The sequence below is a fragment of the Scyliorhinus canicula genome, chromosome 2, assembly GCF_902713615.1.
Source record: "Scyliorhinus canicula chromosome 2, sScyCan1.1, whole genome shotgun sequence".
Lineage (NCBI taxonomy): Eukaryota > Metazoa > Chordata > Chondrichthyes > Carcharhiniformes > Scyliorhinidae > Scyliorhinus > Scyliorhinus canicula.
Genome location: NC_052147.1, coordinates 129,233,397 through 129,251,653, shown reverse-complemented (window position 1 = coordinate 129,251,653; position 18,257 = coordinate 129,233,397). Strand labels below are relative to the sequence as shown.

The window sequence follows — 18,257 nt, the reverse complement described above, 5'->3', positions numbered from 1 at the left end:
TCCATAGAACCATAGAATTCCTACAGGGAGAAGGAGGCCATTTGGCCCATTGAGTCTGCACCGACCCTCCAAAAGGGCACTCTACCTAGGCCTACTTCCCCGCCCTATTCCCGTAACCCCATCTAACCTGCACATCTTTGGACACTAAGGGAAAATTTAGCATGGCCAATCCACCTAACCTGCACACCTTTGGACTGTGGGAAGAAACCGAAGCATCCGGGGAAAAACCACGCAGACAGGGGGGAACATGTAAACTTCACATAGACAGTCGCCCAAGGCCGGACTGGAACCCAGGTCCCTGGCGCTGTGAGGCAGCAGTGCTAACTGTGCCATCCCACTCCAATAAGTTTCTGTGATTGTATTGCTTGCTTAATCTGTATTAATTTGCTAGGGTGCAGCCTTGGGGTCAATGGTTGGACTAATGACCTATGGGAAGCGACAGTTTGATCATCTGGATGGTCAAATGAGGAGACTGATCACTCCATTCCATGAGACAATGAAAGACCTTATCACAATGGTGGATGATGACTCCAATGCATTCAACAGCTACATGGTGAGTGACATATGAATAATTGATAAAGACATTTATTCTGGTTAGGCCACAATTGGAATATTAAATCCGGTTCTGGTCTCTACACATTGAGAAGGATATGAAGGCCCTTGAGAGGGTGCAGGGGAGATTTACCAGAATGGTTCTAAGGACGAGGGATTTTTAGCAAGGTTAGGTTGGAGAAACTGGTGTTGTTGATCTTGAAGCAAAGGTGATTGAGAGAGATTAGTTAGAGGTAAACAAAATTATGACAGGTTGACAAAGACAGGCTGTGCCCATTAGCAGATGGTTCAAAGATGATTGGGAGACACAGATTTAAGGTTTTGGGTACAAGATGGAGGGAGGATGTGGGGAAGAACTTTTTAACGCAGTGAGTGGTAATGGCCTAAAGTTCACTGTCTACAAGGGTGGTGGAAGTGAAGACACTTGCAGAACTGTGGAGATAGATTGTGGTAAAGGAACTGATTGGATTGTTCTGCAAAGAGCTAACATAGGACAGGATCATCTCTGATATCGGCAAAGTCCAATGTCAGGCAGGAAAAGTAGCATTGAGTCCGCCGATGGCAATAATGGCTTTTTCTGCCATATTGTACGGCACTTTGTTGGATTTTTTATAAATTTAGAGTACCCAATTCATTTTTTCCAATTTAAGGGGCAATTTAGTGTGTTCAATCCACCTACCCTGCACATCTTTGGGTTGTGGGGGCGAAACCCACAGAAACATGGGGAGAATGTGCAAACTCCACACGGACAGTGACCCAGAGCCAGGATCGAACCTGGGACCTCGGCGCCGTGAGACTGCAGTGCTAACCACTGCACCACCGTGCTGCCCTTTGCGGCACTTAGTTGAAACAAATGGCAGGCCTGAGTTCCATGCTATGTATTTACATTGTGTACCTTGTGTTGCCCTTTTATATATTTTCTTTTCATGTACTAAATGATCTGTTTGAGCTACATGCAGAAACATACTTTTCACTGTACCTCGGTACAATCCAATCCACGGCGTATTCCCCCTCTATCAAGATCATTTAAATGTTTTTTAAAATTATCTTTGGCCCATCTTCTGAGGTTCCCGAGTTGCCAGCCAAATCAAATTGGCAAGAATAATACTCAAACTGAGAGAGTACAATTCAACATAGCAACATCAAAACAGGAGTAGGCCATTCTGCCCATCTAGCCTGTTCCACCATTCAATTAGATCATGATTGATCTTCTACCTCAATGTAACTTTCCCACACTCTCTCCATATCCCCTGATGTCATTAGTATCCAGTAATCCATCGATTTCTGTCTTGAGCATGCTCAACGATGGAGCTTCCACAGGTCCCCTTTCTGAGGGAAGAAATCATCTTGGTCTTAAAGGCCCTGCCCCTTATTCTGAGACTCTGCCCCTGATTATAGACTCGCCAGCCAGGGGGAAATCATCTTATCCACATCGACACTGTCACTCCCATAAGAATTTTCTAAGTTTCAATTAAATCTCTTCCCATTCTTCTAAACTTTAGAGAATATAGGCTCAGTTTCCTCAATCTCTTTTCATAAAACAATCCCGCCATGTCAGGCATTAATCTGGTCAACCTCTGTTCCACTCTTTCTATGATGATTCTATCCGTCCTTAGATAAGGAGACCAAAATTGTGCACACACTCCAGTTGCCGTCTGGCCAAGATGCTATAAAATTGCAGCAAGACATCTTTATTCCTGTACTCCAATCTCATGATAATGAAAGCCAACATACTACTTGCCTTCCTCGTTGCTTGTTGCAAGCTGCAACCTCACAAGATCCACAGGCCCACCCCAATTGATTTCCCTGTGGGATTCATGGAATACGTTCACCCCTGCTAGTGAGTGGTGGCTCATCAGCCGGGGCTTGTGGAAATCATCCTATAAAAGCCGGCCAGGACTGGGACTGGCTAGAATGGTCATCCTGTTTGGGACCTTGGAACTGTAATCCGTGCCGTGGCCTTTACTCTTCTTGTCAAATTGAACATGTTTTGGATTTAGCTTCTCGGGCTTTTATACAGCAATGAAAGGCTTAGGAAAGCGAAGGTTAACCTGATAGCAGACTGTAAAATTACGGATGTTTTTAATAGGATAAACATAGAGTAAGAAAATGTTTCCAATTGTTGGGAATTTAAAACTAGAAACTGTCAGTGTGATAGTCACTTGTAAATCTAATAGAAAACTTCTTTACTCAAGGCGGCACAGTGTTGGAGTGGTTAGCACTGCTGCCTACGGCGCCGAGGACCCGGGTTCGATCCTGGCTCTGGGTCACTGTTCGTGTGGAGTTTGCACATTCTCCTAGTGTCTGCGTGGGTTTCACCCCCACAACCCAAAGATGTGCAGATTAGGTGGATTGGCCACACTATTTTGCCTTAATTGGAAAAAAATAATTGGGTTCTCTAAATTAAAAAAAAAACTTCTTTACTCTTAGAGAAGTAAGGATGTAAAACTAGATGCCATGTGGACTACTTGAGGCAAATTGCATAAAGGCATTAGAGTAAACTAAATAAACATGCAAAGGAGAAAGGAATAGAAGGTTATGCTGGGTGGATTGGATCAATTAACCCTGGTGAAGACCAGTTGTTCTATGTCCATGCTGTAAATCCTATGTATTTTTAAAGATTGGATTTATTTATTGTCATGTGTACCGAGGTACAGTGAAAAATATTTTTCTCTGAGCACCTCAAGAATATCATTTAGTACATGAAAAGAAAATACATAATAGTGTTATGGGCCAAGGTTTAGAGAACCCCAGTGTATCATGGAGATCACCTGACCCACAATTTTTAATAGATTGTGGTATGGGGAGCACACGGCACACTCTACAGGTGTGGTTCAGCAGAAATGGAAAAGTATTTTTTAAAGCAAAACAATGTTTACTCTATGAACTCAAGTTGACCTTTTTAGAAAATACAGTGAACATCTTAGCAACCATCAATTCGAATACAACTCCCAAAGAATACAACACTAAGTAATCCTTAATAACTTCCCAGACAATATCCAGAAGACAAAAGAAACACCTTTTAACAGAAGCACATCAGGTTTACATTCACTACTGAGAACGTTTATAATTCTGAATTCACCAAATGATCAAGAGATAGTCTTTTCATGGCAGAGAGAACAGCAGTACAGCTGCTTTGTCTGGCTTCAGCTCCAACACTGAAAATGAAACCAAAAAGACACAGCGACACCCAAGCTTTTCTCAAAGTGAAACTAAAAATAGAGCCAGAGCTCAGCTCCACCCACATTCTGACTTCACTGCAGTAACATGAGCAGCCAAACATTTTTTAAAGTGACATTCTCATGACAATAGGGCAAAACAAAGTACACAATGTAAACCAGATCACCCGGAGGAAACCCACGCAGACACGGGGAGAACCTGCAAACACCACACAGTCACCCAAGGCTGGCATTGAACTTGGGTCCCTGGTGCTGTGAGGCAGCAGTGCTAACCAATGTGCCACAGTGTTGCTCTAAGGGACAGTGTTTGTTGAAGATGCTCTGCTTGCTTGAGCTTTTCAATGTTTTTTGATCCTTTAAAAATGTTGGGAACTTTATCTGTACAACAAAGGGTTGGCTTTGCATTATCCCTAGACCTATGTTGTTCTCCCCCACCCCCCTTATTCCTCAATGTGTGTGTCCATTGAGAGGAATGTGGTGCAATGATAAACTGAGTTTGTGATCTTTCAACCTTTTCTTCAGGCTGCCCTCAAGATGCCCAAATCAACATCAGCAGAGAGGGAAAGGTATGCCACGTTCGTGAGATTTCCAACCATTCTGACAGAGTCCCCTTCTCTGCATTCACTCTTTCTTACTCCTGACACGGTTCACATTGTGCCTGGGAAAATACCACCTTCCTTTTAAGTTGTTCATTGCCATGATGTTTGGGGGAAGGGAGTTGCCTGCATGAGTTCCCTAATCCTGTGGAGTACAGAGTGCAAAGTGCATACAGAGTACAGTCAAGCCTGGAGATGGCCTTATACTTGCAACACATAGGAAGGAGGCTGTTCTGGGTATCTCTCCAGTATGTCCTGAATTATAAAAAGCTTAGGGAAAGTGGGGCTTCAATAGCAGCTCCGGTTCTTAAAGTAACAACAATAACAACAACTTGCATTTATATGGGACATTTAGCATGGTAAAATGTAATACACAACTTGAGTATTGTTGAATACAGAGACATGCTGTTAAAGCTTTTCATTTTGCACTCACCAGGACAGATATAAAAAGGCCAAATTTCAAAGGCAGCAACAATTTATACTACATGATAGCTGCCTAGCTGGCAAGTCAGCTTTGATTGGTCAAGGTGTTACCATGGATAATTACCCAAGGAACTATTTTCCTCCACATTTTTGTTTAATTCAGAAAAAGAGCAATGCCTGAACATGTTCCTTTGACCTGCAGAGGACAGGTCCCTATGTATGAGTAGATGTAGTGATGTAGTTCACTTATGCTCACTAGAATTTACACAGTGAAATTTTTATTATCCACCATGCATGGGGAATGGGCGGTGCTGGTTAATCAAAATGCTGGTTACCAGAGAGTTTTATTTACCAATGGAATACAGCACAATACTTGGAGTATAAACCAATATGCCAGTACTTAGGAAGTAAAGAGCAGTATTCTTTTTGTTTCTAATCATCAGCAGTATAGTGTTGCTCTTTTTAATGGAATACTATCCCACCAGCGTCGCCAATAATGTTGCCAAATTAACTAGATATGGCAGTTATTAATGCTAATAGTGCTTTTCAGAGTCGTCAGGTATCATATGATACCTCAAGGCTTTACCGGATATCGATCAAAGACCAAACAACCAGTTAGTGACTGGTTTATTAACAGTGAACCTGTTAGTCAGTTCAAGTTCAAAGATGGTTTATTTACACACAAGGATTACTTCGACATGCAATGGATTCCTGCACTATAGTCCTTGCGTAGTCCTGCACTATTGTCCTCCTGAATCCCTGCTCTATTGTTCTGGATCCCTGCTCTATTGTTCTGGATCCCTGCTCTATTGTCCTCCTCGATTCTTGCACGATTGTTCTCCTGGATCCCTACACTATTGGCCTTGTCGATCCTTGCACTATTGTCCTAGTGGATCCCAGCTCTATTGTCCTTCTGGATCCCTGCACTATTGCTCTCCTGGATTCTTGCACTATTGTCTTCCTGGATCACTGCTCTATTGAACTCCTGGATCCCGTAACTATTATCCTGGTGTATTCCTGCACTATAGTCCTTGTGTAGTCCTGCACTATTGTCCTCCTGGATCCCAGCTCTATTGTTCTGGATCCCTGCTCTATTGTTCTCCTGGATCGCTGCTCTATTGGCCTTGTCGATCCTTGCACGATTGTCCTCCTGGGTCCCTGCACTATTGGCCTTGTCAATCCTTGCACGATTGTCCTCCTGGGTCCCTGCACTATTGGCCTTGTCGATCCTTGCACGATTGTCCTCCTGGGTCCCTGCACTATTGGCCTTGTCGATCCTTGCACTATTGTCCTCCTGGGTCCCTGCACTATTCCTCTCCTGGATACTTGAAATGAAATGAAATGAAAATCGCTTATTGTCACAAGTAGGCTTCAATGAAGTTACTGTGAAAAGCCCCTTGTCGCCACATTCCGCGCCTGTCCGGGGAGGCTGATACGGGAATCGAACTGTGCTGTTGGCCTGCTTGGTCTGCTTTAAAAGCCAGTGATTTAGCGCAGTGAGCTAAACCAGCCCTTTGCACTATTTTGTTCCTGGATCCCTGCTCTATTGTTCGCCTGGTCCTGCTCTATTGTCCTCCTCAATCCTTGCCCTATTGTCATCCTGGATCCCTGCTCTGTTGTCCTTGTGGATTACTGCACTATTGAACTCCTGGATCCCTGCTCTCTTGTCCTCCTGGATCTCTGCAGTATTGTTCTCCTATATCCTTGCTCTAATGTCCTCCTCGATCCTTGCACCATTGTCTTCCTGGATCACTGCTCTATTGTCCTCCTCAATCCTTGCACTATTGTCCTCCTAGATACCTGCACTTGTGTCCTCCTGGATCTGCTCTATTAAGGGGCTGTTTAGAACACTGGGCTAAATCGCTGGTTTTGAAAGCAGACCAAGCAGGCCAGCAGCACGGTTCGATTCCCGTAACAGCCTCCCCGAACAGGCGCCGGAATGTGGCGACTAGGGGCGTTTCACAGTAACTTCATTTGAAGCCTACTCATGACAATAAGCGATTTTCATTTCATTTCACTTTCATTTCATTTCATTTTCATATTGTCCTCCTGGATCCTGCACTATTGTCCTTCGGATCCTTGCATTATTGTCCTCTTGGATCCCTCGTCTTTTGTCCACCTGGATCCCTGCTCTATTGTCCTCCTCGATCCCTGCTCTATTGTCCTGGATCCCTGCACTAGTGTCCTCCTGGATCCCAGCTCTATTGTCCTCCTGGATCCCTACATTATTGTTCTCCTGTTATTATTCTCCTGGATCCCAGCTCTAATGTCCTCCTAGATCCTTGCACTATTGTCTTCCTGGATCCCTTCACTCTTGTCCTCCCGGATCTCTGCACTATAGTTCTCCTGGATCCCTACTCTATTCTCCTCCTGGATCCTTGCACTATTGTTCTCCTGGATCCCAGCTCTAATGTCATCTTTGATCCTTGCATTAATGTCTTCCTCGATCCCTGCACTATTGTCCTCCTGGATTCCTGCATTATGGTCCTCCTGGATCCAAGCTCTATTGTTCTTCTGGATCCTTGTACGATTGACCTCCTGGATCCCAGCTCTATTGTCCTCCTGGATCCCAGCTCTATTGTCCCCCTCGATCCTTGCACTATTGTCCTGCTGGATCCCTACATTATTGTCCTCCTGGATCCTTGCACTGTTGTCCTCCTGGATCACTGCACTATTGTCCTCCTCGATCCTTGCACTATTGTCCCCTTGGATCCCAGCTCTATTGTGATCCTGGATCCCAGCTCCATTGTCCTCCTGGATCCCTGCACTATTGTCCTCCTGGATCCCTGCACTATTGTCCTCCTGGATCCCTGCACTATTGTCCTCCTGGATCCCTGCACTATTGTCCTCCTGGATCCCTGCACTATTGTCCTCCTGGATCCCTGCACTATTGTCCTCCTGGATCCCTGCACTATTGTCCTCCTGGATCCCTGCACTATTGTCCTCCTGGATCCCTGCACTATTGTCCTCCTGGATCCCTGCACTATTGTCCTCCTGGATCCCTACACTATTGTCCGTCTGGATTCTTGCACTATTGTCCGTCTGGATTCTTGCACTGTTGTCCTCCTCGATCCCTGATGTATGGTCCTCCTGGATCCCAGCTCTATTGTCCTCATGGATCCCTCCTCTATTGTCCTGCTTGATCATTGTACGATTGACCTCCTGGATCCCAGCTCTATTGTCTTCATGGATCCCTGCTCTATTGCCCTGGATCCTTGCACTATTGCCTTCCGGGATCACTGCACTATTGTCCTCCTGGATTCTTGCTCTTTTGTCCTCCTGGATCCCTGCACTTTTGTCCTCCTGGATCCCTGCTCTATTGTCCTCCTGGATCCCTGCACTATTGTCCACCTGGATCCTTTCACTATTGTCCTCCAGGATCCCTGCACAATTGTCCTCCTAGATCTGCTCTATTGTCCTCCTGGATCTGCTCTATGCTCCACCTCGATCCCTCCTCTATGCTCCTCCTCGATCCCAGCTCTATTGTCCTCCTCGATCTGCATTTTTTCTCCTGGATCCTTGCACTATTGCCTTCCTGGATCTGCTCTATTGCCCTCCTCGATCTCTGCATTATCTTTCTCCTGGAGCCTTGCACAATTGTCTTCCTGGATCACTGCACTATTGTCCTCCTGGATTCTTGCCCTATTGTCCTCCTTGATCTGCTCTATTTTCCTCCTCGATCCCTGCTATATGCTCCTCCTGGATCCCAGGTCTATTGTCCTCATGGATCACTGCTCTATTGTCCTGGATCCTTGCACTATTGTCCTCCTGGATCCCTGCACTATTGTCCTCCTGGATCTCAGTATATTGTCCTCCTGGGTCTGCTCTATTGGCCTTGTGGATCCCAACTCTATTGTCCTCCTGGATCCCTGCTCTATTGTCCTCCTGGATCTGCTCTACTGTCCTCCTCGATCCCTGCTCTATGCTCCTCCTGGATTCCAGGTCTATTGTCCTCCTGGATCCCTGCACAATTTTCCTCCTGGATCCCTGCTCTTTTGTCCTCCTGGATTTCTGCTCTTTTGTCCTCCTGGATCCCTGCACTATTGTCTTCCTGGATCCCAGCTCTATTGTCCTCCTCGATCACTACACTATTGTTCTCCTGGATCCCTGCTATATTGTCCTGCTCGATCCTTGTACGATTGACCTCCTGGATCCCTGCACTATTGTCCTCCTCGATCCTTGCACTATTGTTATCCTGGATCCAAGCTCTATTGTCCTCCTCGATCTCTGCATTATTTGTCTCCTGGATCCTTGCACAATTGTCTTCCTGGAACACTGCACTATTGTCCTCCTGGATCTGCTCTATTGTCCTCCTGGATCCCTGAACTATTGTCCTCCTGGATCTGCTCTATTGTCCTCCTTGATCCCTGCTATATGCTCCTCCTGGATCCCAGGTCTATTGGATGCCTGCTCTATTGTCCTGGATCCCTGCACTATTGTCCTCCTGGATCCTTGCACTATTGTCAACCTGGATCCCAGCACTATAGTCCTTGTGTAGTCCTGCACTATTGTCCTCCTGGCTTCCTTCACTGTTGTTCTTCTGGATCGCTAGACTGTTGTCCTCTTGAATACTTGCACTGTTGTCCTCCTGGATCCTGCACTATTGTCCTCCTGCATCCTGCACTATTGACCTTCTGGATCCCTGCACTATTGTCCTTCTGGATCCTTGCAATATTGTCCTCCTGGATCTGCTCTATTGTCCTCCTCGATCCCTGCTCTATGCTCCTCCTGGATCCCAGGTCTATCGTCCTCATGGATCCCTGCTCTATTATCCTGGATCCCTGCACTAGTGTCCTGCTGGATCTCAGCTCTATTGTCCTCCTCGATCTCTGCATTATTTTTCTCCTGGATCCTTGCACAATTGTCTTCCTGGATCCCAGCTCTATTGTCCTCCTGGATTCTTGCTTTAATTTCCTCTTCGGTCCTTGCACTATTGTCTTCTTCGATCCCTATTCTATTGTCCTCCTGGATCCCTGCACTACTGTCCTCCTGGATACTTGCACTATTGTCCTCCTGGATCTCAGTTATATTGTCCTCCTGGATCTACCCTATTGTCCTCCTGGATCTGCTCTATGCTCCACCTCGATCCCTCCTCTTGTGTCCTCCTCGATCCCTACACTATTGTCCTCCTGGATCCCTGCACTATTGTCCTCCTGGATCCCTGCACTATTGTCCTCCTGGATCCCTGCATTATTGTTCTCCTGGATCCCTGTCCTATTGTCCTCCTGGATACCTACACTATTGTCCTTTTGGATTCTTGTACTATTGTCCTCTTCGATCCCTGATGTATGGTCCTCCTGGATCCCAGCTCTATTGTCCTCATGGATCCCTGCTCGATCCTTGTACGATTGACCTCCTGAATCCCAGCTCTATTGTCCTGGTTCCTTGCACTATTGCCTTCCTGGATTCTTGCTCTATTGAACTCCTGGATCCCTGCTCTTTTGTCCTCCTGGATCCCTGCACTATTGTCCACCTGGATCCTTTCACTATTGTCCTCCTGGATCCCTGCGCAATTGTCCTCCTGGATCTGCTCTATTGTCCTCCTGGATCTGCTCTATGCTCCTCCTCGATCCCGCCTCTATGCTCCTCCTCGATCCCAGCTCTATTATCCTCATGGATCCCATGCCCTTCTTTTCTGGATCCCTGCACTATTGTCCTGCTGGATCTCAGCTCTATTGTCCTCCTCGATCTCTGCATTATTTTTCTCCTGGATCCTTGCACAATTGTCTTCCTGGATCCCAGCTCTATTGTCCTCCTGGATTCTTGCTCTAATTTCCTCTTCGGTCCTTGCACTATTGCTTTCTCCGATCCCTCTTCTATTGTCCTCCTGGATCCCTGCACTACTGTCCTCCTGGATACTTGCACTATTGTCCTCCTGGATACTTGCACTACTGTCCTCCTGGATCTGTTCTATGCTCCTCCTTGATCCCTCCTCTATTGTTCTCCTTGATCCCTACACTATTGTTCTCCTGGATCCCTGCTGTATTGTCTTGCTCGATCATTGTACGATTGACCTCCTCGATCCTTGCACTATTGTCCTCCTGGATCCCCGTTCTATTGTCCTCCTCGATCTCTGCATTTCCTGCTCAATCCTCAATCCCTGCTGTATTGTCCTGCTCGATCCTTGTACGATTGACCTCCTGCATCCTTGCACAATTGTCTTCCTGGATCACTGCACTATTGTCCACCTGGATTCTTGCTCTATTGTCCTCTTGGCTCTGCTCCATTGTCCTCCTCGATTCCTGCTATATGCTCCTCCTGGATCCCAGGTCTATTGTCCTCATGGATCCCTGCTCTATTGTCCTGGATCCTTGCACTATTGTCATCCTGGATCCCAGCACTATAGTCCTTGTGTAGTCCTGCACTATTGTCCTCCTGGAGCCCTGCACTATTGTCCTCCTGGATTCCTGCACTATTGTTCTTCTGGATCCCTGTACTGTTGTCCTCTGGGATCCTTGCACTATTGTCCTCCTGGATCCCTGCACAATTGTCCTCCTGGATACTTGCACTATTGTCCTCCTGGATCTGCACTATTGACCTCCTGGTTCCCTGCACTATTGTCCTCCTGGATACCTGCACTATTGTCCTCCTGGATCTGCACTATTGACCTCCTGGATCCCTGCACTATTGTCCTTCTGGATCCTTGCACTATTGTCATCCTGGCTCGCAGCACTATTGTCCTCCTGGATCCCAGCACTATAGTCCTTGTGTAGTCCTGCACTATTGTCCTCCTGGATTCCTGCACTGTTGTTCTTCTGGATCCCTGCACTGTTGTCCTTCTGGATCCCTGCACTATTGTCCTCCTGGATCTCAGTTATATTGTCCTCCTGGATTTGCTCTATTGTCGTCCTCGATCCCTACACTTTTGTTCTCCTGGATCCCTGCTGTATTGTCCTGCTCGATCCTTGTACGATTGACCTCCTGGATCCTTGCATTATTGTCCTCCTCGATCTCTGCATTATTTTTCTCCTGGATCCTTGCACAATTGTCTTCCTGGATAGCTGCACTATTGTCCTTCTGGATCCTTGCTCTATTGTCCTCCTGGATCTGCTCAATTGTCCTCCTGGATCTGCTCAATTGTCCGCCTCGATCCCTGCTATATGCTCCTCCTGGATCCCAGTTCTATTGTCCTCATGGATGCCTGCTAATTGTCCTGGATCCTTGCATTATTATCCTCAGGGATCCCTGCTCTATTGTCCTCCTAGATCTCCTCTATTGTCCTTGTGGATTGCTGCTCTATGGTCCTCCTGGATCCCAGCTCTATTGTCTTCCTGGATTCTTGCTCTATAGTCCTGGATCTTTGCACGATTGTCTTCCTGGATCCTTGCACTATTGTTCTCCTGGATCCCTGCACTTTTGTCCTCCTGGATCCCAGCTCTATTGTCCTCCTGGATTCCTGCACTATTGGTTTAGCACACTGGGCTAAATCGCTGGCTTTTAAAGCAGACCAAGGCAGGCCAGCAGCACGGTTCAATTCCCATACCAGCCTCCCCGAAGAGGCACCGGAATGTGGCGACTAGGGGCTTTTCACAGTAACTTCATTGATACCTACTCGTGACAATAAGCGATTTTCATTTCATTTTCATTTCATTTCTATTGTCCTCCTGGATCCCTGCACTATTGTCGTCCTCGATCTCAGCTCTATTGTCCTCCTGGTTCCCTGCACTATTGTCCTCCTTGTTCCCTGGACTATTGTCCTCCGGAATCTGCTCTATTGTCGTCCTGGATCAGCTCTATTGTCGTCCTGGATTAGCTCTATTGTCCTCCTCGATCCCTGCTCTATAGTCTGGATCCTTGCATTATAGTCCTCCTGGATCCCAGCTCTATAGTCCTCCTCGATCCCTACATTATTGTTCTCCTGGATCCCAGCTCTATTGTCCTCCTGGAACACCGTACTATTGTCCTTCTGGATCTTTACTCTATTGAACTCCTGGATCCATGCACTATTGTCCTCCTGGATCCCTGCACTATTGTCCTCCTGGATCCCAGCTCTATTGTCCTCCTGGATCCCAGCTCTATTGTCCTCCTCGATCCCTGCTCTATTGTCCTCCTGGATCTCTGCACTATTGTCTTCCTGGATCCCTGCATTATTATTCTCATGGATCTGCTCTATTGTCCTCCTGGATCTGCTCTATTATCCTCCTGGATCTCTGGACTATTGTCCTCCTGGATCCCTGCATTATTGTCCTCCTGGATCCCTCCACTATTGTCCTCCTGGATCCTTGCTCTATTGTCCTCCTGGATCTCCTCTATTGTCCTCCTCAAGCCCTACTCTATGGTCCTCCTGCTTCCCAGCTCTATTGTCCTCATGGATCCCTGCTCTATTGTCCTGGATCCCTGCACTATTGTCCTCCTGGATCTCAGCTCTATTGTCCTCGTGGATCCCTGTTCTATGGTCCTCCTGAATTGCTGCTCTATGTCCTCGTGGATCCCTGCACTATTGTCCTCCTGGATCCCTGGACTATTGTCCTCCTGGACCACTGCACTATTGTGCTGGTGGATTCCTGCACTATAGTCCTCATGATATCCTGCACTATGACTTCAACTATTTTGCAGGCTTTTTCCCTTCGCCTAGTACCAGCCTTTGTACAGTGAAGTCCTAATAAATAAATCTCTGTTGGTGTTCCATTCAACCCCTACATGCACCAGCAATCTGCTCCCTTTGTACTGTTCATCTAAACAATGTGGACACAATTGGCAGAGGGATCAAGGACCCCAAGACACATATTTAAGGTGAATGGCAAAGGAACAAGCAACAACATGAAAACAACTTTTCGATGCAGCAAGTGGTTAGGACAGTGTTTTCCAAATTTTTTCCCACTGTGATCCCATTTTGATGTGTTAAATTTGGCGAAATCCCAGAGTGAGAGCAGTGGTAGTGATTTGGGGGGGATGGTTGGGTGCGTGGGAGTTGTTCATCAGTAGCTGAAGCGCTATTGAGCACATGGGGTAATGGCTTTGTCCACACTCTTTTGAAGTCTTTAATGCGACCTTGGGGCAGTGCTTCCCAAACTTTTTCCCACTGTGACCCCACTTGATGTGGCCTCAGAGCTAAGAAGCATGCACACTCACGTGTGGCCTCAACACTGATCCCAGAACTCTCCCACCCGAATCTCCACTCAACAATCACTATTGCTAGCTTGGAGTTCTCAATCTCAGATGGTCATCCCAAAAACCCAATGTGTGCACACCCAAGGTTTGGGAACCCCTTGGTTAGACTCAGGACTTTGCTACCTGAGAGTGTGATGGAAGCAGATGCAATTGGGGCTTTCAAAATTGGATAAACACCCGAAGAGAAAAAGGTTGTGGGGTAACAGGGAAAGGTTTGGTGAGTGGAATTAACTGAGTTGCTCTCACACAGATCTGGCATTGACAGGATGGGCTGAATGGTCCTCCTCTGTGTTCTAACCATTTTATAATTCATTCATTCTATGATAGTGAATTTTAGGACAATACCACCTCAGGCTTGGTTATTCTCAAGGTGTTGTGCAATGTTGTCATTATGGTATCCTGCTGCCTTGTTGGGGATGTAACAGCCTCAGAAAGTGACAGGTTACAATCCCATTGTGGTACTGGGCGGGAACTGACATTCGATAAGTTGCACGCTTTCAGTTGGTCGAACTCCATTCATCAAACTTTTCATTTTCCTTTACAGGCGAGAAGCTGCAATGCAGGATGGCTTGAAGAAAGCTGTCAGCGTCCCTCTGTCCTTAGCAGAGAAAGTTAACAGTCTGTGGCCAGTGCTAAGCGAGATGGCAACGTGTGGAAACCTGGCTTGCAAATCAGATCTGCAGGTAGACATGATTAGGGGTAGAATAAGAAGCCTTAATTCCAAGTGGCAAACTATGCCTTTCCTGAGACAGTTCTGCATTCATTGTTGATTCAGTTACTGAGAAATAACCAACATGTTTTGGTTAGTTTCCAAGGTAATTTGATTAGGCAGGAGCAAGTGTCGATCACGCATGGATCTGAATCAAAACTCTTTTAGTGTTGGGAGCCTCTTGGCAGCTGTACTATAACTGTTTATCGTTCTTCGAAAAGCATCTAGATTCTCTAGTCTAAACCTGACATCTAATTGATGTTTGAACAACTTGAATGTATTTCGACCATGTTGTGAGCTGTATGAATTCCTGTCTTGACCCCTCATATGTCAGAACTTGAACCATTCAAGAATTGGAAGATTAACTGCGGGAGTAATTCAGGTCTGCCAGGTTCTTATCCCAGTTTTGTTCTAAACTCTCTGTCTGTTTCTAGGTTGCAGCCAAAGCCTTAGAGCTGGGAGTATTTGGGGCCCATTACAACATCATCATTAACCTCAAGGATATCAAAGAGCAGGAGTTCAATGCCAAGGTATTGATGGAGCGAAGGACACAGGGCTAGGGTTTGAACAGGATAGGGTAGCAAACAGTGAGGGGCGGATGGGGAGAGGGGGGGGGGGGGGGGGGGGTGGGGGGTGGGGGGAGGTATAGACAGCCCGGTAAAAGGGGTAGATGCATGGCAGATGAAAGGTGACTCAGAATAGTGTGAAGTAATGTATTTTGTTTGGAAAAATGTGAATAAACAATGTGAATTAATGATATAATTTTAAAGATGGTCCAGGAACAGAGAAACCTGGTGATTTATGTACAAAAACCTTTGAACGAGGCAGATGGTAATACTAGTGAATTATACAGGAGCCTTCTCTATAAAAATAGAGGATTTTCACTACTGAGGCATATAGCTCAAGTTGGGAAATTTCCCAACTCAGCAGCCCCGCCTCATTTTAAACACACTCAAATTCTTATCGAGGGAGACATGTCGGAATAGACTCATGCCCACCGACCCCAGGAGCAGAATCTAAGCAGCCATGGAGTTTGGTTAGTGCTGGTTAGAAGGCCTGCCTCAGTTCTACGGTCCCAGTTGTCATAAAATCTGTTGGACAATCCCATTTATCCCACCCATTCCTCGCACACCCAATCATTCCCCATGGCTGCCCCATGGTCTGTATTCCAACTCAATGCCAACCCATTCCTCCACCCACCTCCTTATGGCTCCTCACATCCTCCATGCCAAGATAATGCTAACTCATGTCCCCCTACCCATCTTCCCATGAGTCCTCAGGGCCTCCATGTCAATGCAATGCCAGCTCATGTTCCCACATAGCTTCCATGCCAACTCACCTAGTATTCACGATGGGCAGACCTCAGGCGCCATGGAGAGATGAAATAAAAGAACCACCTAAAAATTTAAGAGAGCTCTCACTCTACAAACCTGATCATACCAAAATCTCCCATTCATGAAGCCCATTGAAAGCTTTTAAATCTCAAGTTGTTAATCTCCTGTAAGAGCAGAGAAGATTGAGGGAAAGTTGATAGATTTAATCATGAGCATTTTGATAAATAGTTCAAATTATTTCCAAGGCAGAAGGGTCCTGAGCACACAGGTTTACGGTAATTGGCAAAAAACAGAGGTGAGTCGTGGAGTTTCACTCAATCAGTTGTGAATTGGAAAGCAACTCCTGAAAGGATGGAAACACATTCAGTCATAATATATATATGTTAAGAAGGGGGAAAATTAATATTAAAAAAAGAAAAAACAAAGTGAAACAATGATGAGATGCAAATTTGCCTATCAGTGGAAAACAACTATTTTATATGTGACTAGAGGAAACAATGGGGCTATAGAGATGGTAACTTAAGTGGAGAGACAAGAAAATGGACACATACCTGCCAGAAGCAAACCCCACAGGGGGAATAACATCAAAGAGAAAGGAACAGTATAACTGTAGAACCCTAACTAAAGAGAGAGACAGACAGACAACTAACATCTGAACTGCAGCAACTTGCAGATCTAGTCTCCAGAAGGAATCAGCTATGTTGTGTCTTTGCTGAACCTGGAGATGACTATCTAGATGGGGCCACCCTAACCTGATTGTGGTCATTATTTGCTGGATTTCGCTCATATAGTTATTTAAAATTGGGTGTTATTTGGGAAAAGGCAGTGTGTATCAGAGTTCAGGTAAATAGGTAGTTGGCGACCAGGGGATAGAATTATGTAAAATTATGTGTGTATAGTCATCAGTATACTTGAGTGTCAGATTGTATTATAGTCCTTATTGTGTGTGTCTTTGTCTTTCTTTTACGTAAATAAATATTCTTTATGAATTGTTCCCACAACGACTGGACTGTTCCTCACTAGGCTGTATACCGTTCCTCACATTAAATCAGAAAATACACACATACCACCACAAACCAGTGTTTCAACCCACCCTTCTGGATACCCACACATTTAACATCAGCGTGGTTCGTAACATACACTTGACGGAGGAGAAGTTATTGGAGGGCTGTTTAGATTGAAAGGAAAGACTAGAAAGAGTTTCCATGTAGCCGGGCAGATAAATGAGGATAACCCCCCCCCACCCCCACCCCATGCACAGCTAGGACATAGCCTCAATATTTTAAACACGAGAGCTTTGTGTGCAAGTCCAGAGCTTCATATGTAGTACCATTGTATAATTAAAGTGGGCAGGGGTTTCATGTAATTCCATTTGTTTGTAGGGATAGAGTACATGCAAGTATCTGTCACTTTCTGTATTCTCACTGTCCTAGTCTGTGCAGATTCAGTGCTGAAGAGCAGTTAGCGTGAATGACATTTTCTTATAGATTAGGAGTAACTTTGTCTCTGCTTGTCCACAGGCTAGGATGAAGGCTTTTGACCTCCTGGATCAGGCTAAACGGAACACAGTGCAGGTCTTAGAGCTGATCGACAAACGGGAAGACTTGGTGAAAGAGTGAGAAACTGGACTACAAAAATAAGGGAGCACAGCTTTGACCCATCAGATGAAAATCCATAGGGACATCGAGGGAATACTTCCACTCAAATTATCCGTGTATATCAGCAATGGTGAATAAAAAAATAACATGCCCACAAAGTGTCCAAGTTTTTCTTGGTGAAAACACTGGTCTTTGAGGTGGTAGGGTATGAATTTTGCCCCTGGAAATCAGGTGCACTTCCCCTCCCCAACAACCCATTGGACTTATGTTAAATCCAGTGCGATGATATCAGTCACCGACTCAACATCATCACTCCGGTCTCCGTCAGTACTGAAGTAGGGCGAATGCCGGGATCAGCAGCCCTCTCATCATAGAATCCCTACAGCCCATTGAGTCTACACTGATCCTCTGATCACTGATCCTCGGCCCATTCCCCTGCACTATCCCTGTAACCTTTTGGACACTAAGGGGCACTTTATCATGGCCAATCCACCGAACCTGCACATATTTGGACTGTGGGAGGACACCGTAGCACCCGGAGGAAACCCACGGAAACACGAGGAGAAAGCGTAAACTCCACACAGACAATCACCCGAGGCCGGAATTGAACACACGTTCCTTGCGCTGTGAGGCAGCAGTGCTAACCACTGTGCCATCTGATGTGTCACCGTGCTGCCTGCAGTTTTGAATAACAAAATAAAAGCCAAGTCAGCTGGTTAACAAGCCAATAGAGGCGTATTATACATTACTTGCAC

At 45.9% G+C, this 18,257-nt stretch overlaps 1 protein-coding gene across 1 annotated transcript in view; it reads left to right on the top strand.

Moving 5' to 3' along the window:
* The window catches only part of ftcd (formimidoyltransferase cyclodeaminase), a 91,957-nt gene extending 74,301 nt beyond the window's left edge, over positions 1–17,656 (top strand). Inside the window, exons 11-15 of the mRNA XM_038786525.1 lie at positions 392–553; positions 4,254–4,297; positions 14,406–14,544; positions 15,005–15,100; positions 17,425–17,656. Coding sequence (XP_038642453.1) covers positions 392–553; positions 4,254–4,297; positions 14,406–14,544; positions 15,005–15,100; positions 17,425–17,523 — 540 coding nt within the window. The 3' untranslated portion in view covers positions 17,524–17,656. The remainder of the gene's footprint in view (positions 1–391; positions 554–4,253; positions 4,298–14,405; positions 14,545–15,004; positions 15,101–17,424) is intronic.
* Positions 17,657–18,257: the final 601 nt, after the last annotated feature.